This window comes from Thunnus maccoyii, chromosome 5, assembly GCF_910596095.1.
Source record: "Thunnus maccoyii chromosome 5, fThuMac1.1, whole genome shotgun sequence".
NCBI lineage: Eukaryota > Metazoa > Chordata > Actinopteri > Scombriformes > Scombridae > Thunnus > Thunnus maccoyii.
This window is the reverse complement of record NC_056537.1, coordinates 29,153,210-29,164,288: the sequence shown is the minus strand read 5'-3', so window position 1 is coordinate 29,164,288 and position 11,079 is coordinate 29,153,210. Positions and strand designations below refer to the sequence as shown.

General features: G+C 40.8%; 1 protein-coding gene across 2 annotated transcripts in view; it reads right to left on the bottom strand.

The window, feature by feature from the left end:
• Window positions 1-140: 140 nt before the first annotated feature.
• The window catches only part of mical2b (microtubule associated monooxygenase, calponin and LIM domain containing 2b), a 67,602-nt gene continuing 56,663 nt past the window's right edge, over window positions 141-11,079 (bottom strand). For both annotated transcript variants that reach the window (XM_042411181.1, XM_042411182.1), the window contains 11 exons: window positions 10,194-10,244; window positions 8,958-9,079; window positions 8,585-8,791; window positions 8,196-8,371; window positions 7,637-8,019; window positions 6,537-6,610; window positions 6,338-6,427; window positions 4,509-4,602; window positions 3,702-3,810; window positions 3,505-3,578; window positions 141-1,872 (listed from right to left, as the gene is read on the bottom strand). In XM_042411181.1, the coding sequence (XP_042267115.1) occupies window positions 1,607-1,872; window positions 3,505-3,578; window positions 3,702-3,810; window positions 4,509-4,602; window positions 6,338-6,427; window positions 6,537-6,610; window positions 7,637-8,019; window positions 8,196-8,371; window positions 8,585-8,791; window positions 8,958-9,079; window positions 10,194-10,244 (1,646 nt within the window). In that variant the 3' untranslated portion in view covers window positions 141-1,606. The remainder of the gene's footprint in view (window positions 1,873-3,504; window positions 3,579-3,701; window positions 3,811-4,508; window positions 4,603-6,337; window positions 6,428-6,536; window positions 6,611-7,636; window positions 8,020-8,195; window positions 8,372-8,584; window positions 8,792-8,957; window positions 9,080-10,193; window positions 10,245-11,079) is intronic.

Genomic DNA, 11,079 nt, shown 5'->3' with positions numbered 1-11,079 from the left:
GCTCAATAAATTCTCCATTCTCATACAATTTATATTTAACTTGTGTGTGCAACATAAAGACTAATAGTGTGCCCATGTTACAATATAGTGTAATCCAAACCTCTCTGAATAACAAATGATGAAGCCATTATAACACGAAACATTTTAAATCCATTTTTATTAAAGACTCTTTTCAATTAAAAAGACGAAAGCAGCATAAAACCAAAACATGTAGAAACATAACACACATCAATTTGCAGTTTTTAATCATGATAACATAACTTATTCTGAATGCAGTGTTTGTTAATTTACAACACAAACAAACAACATTTAAAGTCCAGGAACCAAATAATAAGTATGGTTGCTTTTCCTGGGATAAAAACTCATGTAAACAAATTATTCATCTTCTCATGAGGGCTTCAGAGGTAACCCTACTATTTTGGTTCACAGCCCATACACATTGGGTTAAAACCAGCTGTAAAACAAAACAATCACAGTTTTACTGACAGTAGTTATTCACAAGCTAACTCCACACTCAATTGCACAGGACAGCCAGCCACCCTCTAGGAGTTAAAATTTCCAGGGGTGTTGCATCTCAGGTCACGCCCCCAATCGATTACGTCACAGCAGCTGGTTTGTGTTGACAGCTAATGGAAGACAGGGGCTGTAACATCACTGATTGGGGTGTGGCCTGATGTGCAACACGCATAAAAAATTCAACCTGTGCAGCAGCTGTTTTCTGCCCCGTGACACAGTGTTGAATTACGTTGTTTTAGTGAAAGCAGGTAAGTTGTATCACAGCAGAGTAAAAATGATAAACTTTAAGCCACCTGGCATTAGTCCACCTTACCAGCTGACTGCAGTTCTCCTGTGTACATTTGTGTCTGTGTGTAAATACAACAGAATTTTATTTGACAGTGTTCCAGCGCAAAGTGAAAAAATAACAACTGATAATATTGACAAGGGAGCTTTCACTCACACACATAAGTGACTAACAATGAATTACATCAAGCACATCTCTGGATTTATGACACAAATTTAAAACAATTCATGCTGTGCAAAACGTTGAAACTTCAGGAAAAGTGAGGAGTCGTTCCATGTGATATCCAGTGATGGTGTACAGTGTTACAGTAATAATTCCACTCTAAAGGAAAGCCACCACATAAAGCAGCTGTTGATTAGGCAGTCAGTTTGCTTTAAGAGGTTTGCATACATTTAAAAGGCAGTTAGTCACATTATTAGAAGTGCTTTAGCATATTGCATCCAGTTCCAGGTCAGTGTCAGCCTGGGCAATGCAGATTAAACTTCTTAGCACAGAGGTCACATAACCTTAATGGCAGAGATGTTATTAGCCCTCGTGGCTATAAGGAAGTCATTAGTTCAGTTTTGAGGCTGGGCTCCATTTCCATTCTTCCTCTCTGAGCTCAGAATACCAGCACAATTTGAGACCAAACAAAGCCTCATACTGTTCTTTAGGGTAAATATACACCTATATTTTCATAAAATTTCCATTCTCACTGCATTTTCTAGATTTGTAGCTTTATGAGACTAAACCAGATACAAACTAATGTGGTTGTTTCTTTAAATTAGTCTTGCATAGAACCTTGCAGTACTTTTCTACCATTCCCTATCCATCCTGCTCCTCACCACCGAGGTGCTCAACATTCAAATCTTGCTCCAGCTTCTCCTGCCCCCAGCTGTCATCCGCCTGGGCCCAGTGGAACTCGTAGCCCTTGGACAGCACCAGGCTCTCCAGGTCCCTGTCCTCAGCCCTCTCCTTCAGCCTCTGCTCCTCAAGTATAGACACCAACATGTCTCGTTTCTCCACCGTCCTCATGATCTCAGACAGGATCCCCTGCTCCTCCTGCAGCTCAGAGGCGCTCTTCTTTGTATCTGGAGTGAAGTGAAAGAGGGTACAGGGATTTAGGAATGAGTACTTTTAAGTCTGACTAGCAGATTGAACAGTGAGGTCCAAAAGTCTGAGACCACTAGTTGAGATACTTCTATTTTGCATTTGTTTCCTCATTTTTTCATTACAAATGATAATATCAGCGTAACAATTTGAGTGAAAAGTTGAACCTTTGAAAAATGTACATGAATTTCAGAATATCTTAGTATTTGGTATATTCCCATTTTGCTTTAATGACAGCATGCACTGGAGCTGGCATGGACCCATGATGGCCCATGTTATCCCAGCATGACTTGACCACGTTCCAAAGAGCTTCCTGTGATGTCACAGAATGCTTTGCCTTCTCAGTCTTCAAGTGCCCCCATAAATGTTCAATGGGGTTGAGCTCAGGTAAGTGTGGAGGAAAGTCCATGACAGTCAGGACTCCTTGGTCTTCTTTGGTCTTCAAGTAGTTCTTACAAAGCTTTGAGGTGTGTTAGGGGTCATTATCCTGCTGCAGTATGAATGATGCAAACCCACAAAGATGCAAACCAGAGAGTGTAGCATGTCTCTGAAGAATGGAGTGGTAGTTCTCCTTGAGAAGGGTGGAGGCAATTCGGTGCAGGTGTCCATCTCCAGAGTCGGCAAAACACCCCCAGACTTGAATATTCCCACCACCATGTTTCATTGTGGGTTTGATACACTGCGGTATCGTTCTCTCTCCTGTTTGTCTCCTTACATACACCCTTCTGTTGCTGCCATAAATCTCAAACTTGGATTCATCAGTAGATAGGACTTTTTTCCAGTCATCCACTGTGAAATGCTGGTATTCCTTAGCCCACCCCAAGTGTTTGGCCTTGTTTCCCCTCCAGAGAAGTGGTTTAGAAACTGCTACTCGTCCTCTGAGACCACAACAAGACAGCCTTCTTTTGTCTTGTCTTGTGTTCTTTATTTAGCAAATTCTGTATCTGTGATGAAGTTGCTTTTCTATCTCTCAGGGGACTAAGCTTGATGTATTGATCTTCTGATGTTGTGGTCACTTCTGTTCTGCCTGATCGTGCTTTGGATACAACTGATCCAGTTTCTGCAAAGCGTTTTAGAGTTCCATGCACTAACCCTTATAAACCTTTAGTCTAGCCATGATTTGACACTGAGAAAGGCCCTCTTTGCTTAGAATAACAATTTGACTTGTGACACTTTCACTAAGTTCCATGTTTCTCACTATCACAATGCTACTTGCTAATCAGTGATCTGCTGAAAACTTGAGGCACAGCCATATTTATAACAGGTGAACACTGGTTGCAGGTTGAGTTACTTGAATAAGCCTCCGATGAGTAGATCAAATCCACCTGAATGTCATCTGAACGATTCAATGGAAGGGATACAACTCAAGGAAATCTGACCTTTTATACAAAGGAGTTAAGTTAGTCAATGCCACAAATTTCCTTAAATTTGATTGCTGACCTAGAAATAGTGCAGAATCTTGTATATTTCTTCTTCATTTGACATGTCAAAACTTCTTGTGTTTTCAAATGTTTCTCAATCCTCAACCTTTCTAATTATTTCCAGGTGTACATGAAAATATTAGCGATTTTTAATGTGGACTTTTGTACCCCAGTTTATGTGTCCAACCTTACCTTCTACTGCCATTCTGCGTCGGAGATCTTGCTGCAGACGGCTCTGAGTGTCCTCCAGTTCAAGCTCCTGAGCACTGAGAGATGAGAAAATTGGATGACCTCTACTGGTGAGTGATAGGAATTGAAACGCCAGTAATAAAATGTTTGTTTTCTTGTACAAGTCTTTCATCTCTGTGTGATCAGATGCAGTCACTTACAAAATCATGAGTTCGGACTCATAGCGCGCTAATCTGTTCTTCTCCAGAACGAGTTTAAACCAGGTCTGATAAAGCTGGGCCTCGTCACTGTCATCTGTCTGAGACTCTTCTGGGAGTGAGGGAATGAGGAGGTCAAGGAGAAGGATGAAGGAAGCATTGAAGGGTTGAGACAGAAGAGAGTTGGTAAGGATTGGAAGGAGGAAGAGAGGGAGGTAGATATGAATGTAGGAGTGATGAAAAGAGGCAGGATGGAAACATATTTTAGAAAAGAGGAAGCACAAGAGAATTTCACATTAATTATGTAAAGCCATAAAAAAAGAAACTTCACACTGGAATCAAACCTCAACCACACACACACACACACGCACACATATAGAGGACATCTGCTTAGCCTTGACCTGCCAAGACCTCACTATTCACTAGAACACAAACAAAGCCTTGCACTGTAAAAAGATAAGGCAACAATGAAGTCTCACTGTCTATTGTGAGTACAGCCATCAACTGTATGTAGAGGCTTTTAACCAGACCGGGATTACAAGGCAGTGCTTTTCTCTAAATGATCTGCTTTTCTCTAAATGGCCTTTAGAGAAAAAAAAACATGAGTGAGGCTTTCACAGTGGAATTCCATTGAACTGTATTGTAAACCAAGATTGAACCAAGGTGTTGACGGTCAGAATTCTGTCACTAAAAGTAGCTGGTAAATGTATAGCTTTGTCTTGTTCATGGCCAAATACCTTTGTAAGGTACAGGCCTGTGTGTGTGTGTGTGTGTGTGTGTGTGTGTGTGTGTGTGTGTATTGTCCGGTACCTGTTTCTCCTCTTATGATCTTTTCTATGGCCACTCCTCTCTCCTCCAGATCTCTCTGTTTCTCTCCAACCTCCTCCAGTTGTCTCTGGATCGTCTGGGTGATGCAAAAATGCGACGTAATTACACATGATCAATAGCGATCATTATCATGTAACTGTTAAATCTTAACATCTGCAAATGTCTGCAAAACCACAGAGCGAGAGACCTACATGAGATTTTTTGGGTACCATGGGTTGATTCACCCACACTACTCATCCCAAGAGGTTTTGATGTACAGTGGAGGTAAAAGAAATTTCATTTGTGGTGCTCAAAAAGAATTCAGCTGCAGCGTCTCTTCCCTTTTATGTTTGGTAATCCAGAGAAAACACCATCAACCATTTTCATAGGGACTATTTCTTTGGTAGAAGGCAGTTCCAATGAATGAATTATTCAGAGTAACCAGACCATCATCTCTGGAAAGAGATGTTCCTGTTGTCATTTTTCCATCTCCATTACACAGCTGGAAACTCAGAGACAGGTATCTCAAAACCTGGGGAAAATATTACCAAAACTATCCACGTGGCTAGGTACTAATAGATTTATGTGAGAAAATATGAAATTTATAGATTTTGAAACTTCTGCACGCTAAAGCTGGATGAGGTATCATCTCACATTAGAGGACCCCAGACAGAGACAACTGTTCACATTTTTTAAAGGTTTGAAGGACTTTATCATGCAGATATCTTGTTCTTAGTATTTGGGTGTGTGTGGAGGTGAGGAAAATGTTTGGCCATTGTATGTGAATCCAGCCTTCTCTGAACAACATGCTAAGTATTTAGGAGATCTGTGTTTTAGTCAGTTTTTTCTGCCTTTACCTAAATGCAACTCCAGAATTTAAAGGAATAATACGACTTTATGGGAAATATGCTCATTTGCCTTCTTGTCAAGACTTAAATGAGAAATTGATCACTTTCATGTCTATACGCTATATATGAAGCTACCGCCAGCAGCCAGCAAGTTAGCTCAGCTTAGCAGTAAGACTGGATGCAGGGCTAACATTTACGTAAATAAATGAATTCTACCAGCACCTCTAAAGTTCTTTTTTCTTTCTTTTGTTTGTACCAAAACTAAAATGTAAAAAGGACAACTGGTGCTTTTATGGGAAGTTGAATGCTGGAACTATTTCTTGTCCGGGTGCAGTACATTTCTTGAGTTTGGGCTGGTTGCCTGGCAACCTCACATGACTTCAGCAGTAGTCACTGGCAGATATTGATTTTTGCACTGATTAAACAAACAAGATATAACATGTTCATTAGTGAGTTTAAGAGGTGTTGGAAGGCAAATATTTTTTTAACCTTTGAACACAACCAGGCAAGCTGTTTCCCCCTTCTTCCAGTCTTTATGCTAAGCTAGGCTAACTGCCACCTGGCTTGAGCGTCATACCTCTTATCTAGGTTTAAATCTTCTCATCTAACTCTTGGCGAGAAAGCGAAAACACATATTTGCCAGAATGTCAAACTATTATGTTAATGTGGGGAGATAAGATTAAATCCAGAGATGATTTTCCCTTTTACAGCCCCAAAGGGTGATTTAGATGAGTGAGACTATATACACACAGACATTAAGACATAATTTGTTAAATCTGAAGAAACTGAGCCAGCCATAATAATTACATATTTGGTGCAGTTGCACTGACCATATACTTGAGTTGTATCAAAGTTAGCTGACCTCTTAATTCTTCTCAGATTCGAGGAACAGTAACCCACTGAACATTTCTTTTTTCACATTTTTTGTCAGGCCATATTAAGAGACATAATGTCACAAACACATCTAATAAGAATCAATCGTACCTGAGCTCTGTGAAGCCTCTTCAGCTGTTCTCTTTTAGCCTGTTGGGCCACCGTCTTCTCTTGCTTCCTCCTCTGTCTCTCTGAATACAGCTGGGACCAGAGGTATAGAACATTTCAGAAACTGTGCACACATGCAAATAGAGTTAACATGTCCCTGCATTATGCAGACTTGCAGTACAAACAAATGATGTCTAGAAACCTTTTGATTAGATGCTGTGTTTTCATTTTCATCATCAGTGGAGGAAGGCTCTTCCAGGTTCTGTTGACTGGAGGCTAAACAAAAAAAATCAACAACAAAAACATAAAAAAAGTGAGAATAGTTAAGAAACTGTAGTCACTATACCACCATTTTTATGGAAAATAACTAAAATATTTAAATATTTTATGGTCTGAATCTATACATGACACCTGGTATATCATAACACCATTAAAAGCTTGACAGAGGCCATTTTTCATGTTTCTTTCTAACCCCATTAGGACAAGGAACAAAAACACCTTTTTTAATCACTTCTCACTTGAACCAAATTACCCTGTGAAACCCTGAGGGGTGACATGATAAACCTGAGGGTTAAATTCTGCAGCAATTGGAATGCATTATAACATTCATAAGTATGTTTTAATTAGTGTATAATCACCTGAAAATAAGAATCCTCGTGTTTTCTAGAATGAGCCCTTCATATCTACATAGTGAGCGGGTCCTCTTCCACAGAGCCCGCCATGTTGCACCGCCATGTTCTACAATTGTCCACGACAGACAAACCAAACACTGGCTCTAGAGAGGGCTTTTCGCATTTTTCGCAGCCACCATAGCTTCTCCTACAGGCTTGGAGGGGAGGGGGTCATTGTTTTGGTCTTACGGCCTACAACTTTACTGTTTCAGTTCAATCAAACTGCTCTCATCAGTGCAGTTTACAGCAGGCAGCTGTAAAAATTCTATATGTAACCTTCATGGCTCTAATCAGAAGAAGTTAGCTACCAGCTGGTGAACACGGTGAAGCATTTAGAAGCTAAAGAACCAGATATCTCCATCAGGAGTTGGTGAAAACTAAAACAGAACTAACAGGAGAGGGAATGTCGGACTTTGATTCAACTGAAACACACCTTCTAATTGATGACAATGTGGCCGCCTTTCTGCCAGATGCATAAATTACACATAAAATACACATTGGCCATATCAACTATATAAGTTGATAATATGTCAGTGTTGTTTTTACATTTTGTTTCCCCCATGTGGCAAAAATGTATTATTGTACCTTTAAAAGATCTCAAGCCAAACAAGCTGGGAACCGCTGCACTAACCTTTGTTTCTGAGGTTGGTGAGGATTGTCTTGACTTCCTTTTGAACCTCCTGGTCATTCCCCTCGCTCTCCAACGCCTCCCTCTTCCTCAGCCTCAGGGAAGAGAACAGGTCAACCCTCCTGCGGGACAGCGAGGCCATGTCGTCAGAGAAGACCCCTTCACAGTCTCTCTGGCTCTTGAAGGACACCTGCTGCAATAGAGAGGGTAGGTCCCGCCCAGCCCCCCATGGATCTGCCCCTACAGACGCCCACCGAGCTTCACGCTTTCCGGCCGCCTTCTCTTCTCTGGGCAGCTCTGCAGCCATGGCACTTGAGAGGGAGTTGAAGTTGAATGCTCCTTCTGACATGGGCCTCTGTTTGCGGGTGCCGTCACGTTTGGTTCTCCTGGTAAAGCAGAAAGCCAAATCAGGATATGAAACAACAAACAAAATGAATAGCAAAAGAAACACTTTAGACTGATACAATGGATGGACTTTTACTGAAACATCTTGCCCACAGCAGCACTGATGTGGTGTTTAAATAAACTATGGATAAATATACATAGTTAATATAATACAAACATTGTGACTGCTGTGTTGGAGCTGCTGGAGGGATTGGACACACTAAATGTCCTCCTGAAGGCGTTGGCTATAACCTGGAAGGCTGAGGGGGACGAGGCTGAGCTTTGGCTCTGCGCTGGTTCTCCGTCCTGGCCCGAGTCTGTCTGAGGCTTATCTGCTTCTGTCTCTGCTTGTACCTGATAAAACATCAGAGGACAGGAAAAATGTGGTCAACATATAATGTGGAAATAATTCCTCTTATCTCATTCACATCACTGTCTTTGGACCGTTGCATTATGCTGTAGAAGAAAGGGGTGAGAGATAAAGAGAAAAATCTTTCATGTCCAGACTTTTTCTTCTCCAGCACAACAACTGAATTTGGTGCATTAACAAATAAGTAAAATCTCAACCTGGTCCTTATGTTGATGTGTGGTTTCGGTGTCTGTGTTACTCAGAGTTTCTTCTGGTGTGACCAGCATGTCCCAGTTCAGAAGCTTCTCTTTCTGAGAAAGAGATAACATCAAGCGTTTCTTTGGGGTGGACGAGTGCTCTTTCTTCTCACTTCCCTCTGAAGGATTCTGGTTATCTGCAGATGTCTTGCAACTGTCTTCGGAGTTCTGAGTGAACAGGAATCTTATCAGTGGACGGAAAAATCCATTTATTCATACAAAATCCTTAAAAATATCTATGCAATTTGAGCATTGCATGACCAAACCCTGCTAGTTACAAGGCTCTCAATGGTAAGACTGTTCTGAAATTTACAATGAATTCCACTGAACATACAGTTTGTTTTTCTGCTGAAGTGATCTCCTCAAAGTCAGAGTCAGCTTCAGGGACAGTCTCTGGTCCCTCTCTGTCTAGCGGCCAGCTTCTCTGGAAGTGCTTGATGAAGAGCAGAGGGAACGCTGCAAACACAGACACAACAGCAAGGATGTTATTCTCATATACATCAGCTTTGCAGACCCAAAGATGACTTTCATTATTGGCACTATTGGAACAGAAGTTCAGCTGTTATTTTCATTTCAGTTATTTAAGTGAACTCAAGAAAAAGTCTAAAACAAGTGCTGCAGTTTATTTGGCTCAGTATAAAATGCAATGAAAACAAAGACAAAGAGGCATTCAAAAGAACTTTAGACTTGCATACAGACAAAAGCTGTTGCGGTGTATCTACTGAAATACACCCACTGTGAAGCAGTAACCTTACGTCACAGAGGTGATACGAAATAACTGAGACAGCTGAAAGCCTTCTACATGACTAACCAATGGTATGTGACAAACCCACACTGTGTGCACAAAAACCATGTTACTAGACAAAACAATCATCCTGATACACCTGCAAAAATAGGGCTAAGTTGATAGAACTACCGCCAGAAATGTTTGGTCTGTGAATCACAGGAACTAAAGAACTCTGCGAACACAGTGAACATTTGCAAGACCTCCCACAGAGTTCCCCCGAGAGTTTCCACGTGTTTAAAAGAGAACAATACTGACCTCTGGTGTTGCCTATTCTGCATTACAACAGTTTATAATCTGCACTTTGTCACTATACCTTCTCTTGTCTTTATGTTAGGACATCTTTAGATATACACTCACTGGCCACTTCATTAGTTACACTTATGCAATCTAATACAACAGCTCTGCCACGCATTCTATACTCAGGTTTACCTGATGAAGTGGCTGGTGAGTGTATGTAAATATACACACACACACACACATATATATATATATACATACACATATATAGTCTCTATTGACTATTGTAGCTGAGAAATCTGTAACATATGATTCTACAGAACATGACTTTAGACATGCACAGTATTCCTAAGATGATACTGCACAAACTAAGTAAGCCAACCAAATTACAATGATCTGTTGTCCGTAGAAACAGACCAGGCAGGCACAGGGCTTCAGTTCTCCGTCAAACCTGAATACAGATACAGTTACAAGGGAGGGAAATCTAATTGAAGATGGAGAAGAAGCATTGCAGAGACAGACTAAATAAAAACCTGAGGTACTCACTCGCTCTAATCTTCCGTTTCCAGCGACTATTCTGTTTGGTGTTACGGTGATCTGCAAAAAAGTGGAAATGCACACAAAATAAGAGACAGGCAGACTGAATACTATAAAGTTTTTGAATATTGGCTCAATGGTTGATTAAGATCACAGATACCAGACCATTGACAGTGTGTGCACTGACTCTGGTCCTCCATACTTTTATATACAGTATATGGAGTGAAAATAAGAACCTAGTAAGTAATGATCAAGTCCGGAAATGTTGTTTTAAGGATTATACAACCCTACAGGATAACTTAAGTGTAAGTGTGTAACTAGATAAGTTTTATAACTAAAACATCTGTTCATTAGATTAATGCTGGTGGTCCATTATCACTCAGCATAAAGCACTATACCAGAGAAATGATTTCTGGATGGAAAATAGGTTGATTCTGATGTCTATCGTCTAATAATTGCTAAGATTTTCAGATTCTACCATGATATGCTCTGCTACAATTCAGTATCCCAGTTCATGCCAATGCATCAGCTTTAAAAACTATGACCGATGAGTTTGCATTGTTTCTCCATGTGCAGAAATGTGTGTGGACAGAGTGTACAGTTCAGGGAAACTGCTGCCGAGATAGAACAACAAACACTCAGCTAAGTGTGGGAGAAAAGCTACAGTATGTCAGCCGCACCCTGATCTACCCAGACAAAACCGGGGGAGGGACTCCAACACAAACACTCACGCTTACGAAGAGGGGTCACCATTTAAAGTTCAGCCAGTTTAAGATTCTCCCTCAGGGAATATCATGTTTTCAAGCAATAACAGGGACTGAAAACCCATTTGTGCAGCACAGCAGCTTTTGTTATAGCGTTGAGAGATACAGAGTAACTTTCCTTAGGGTCAATC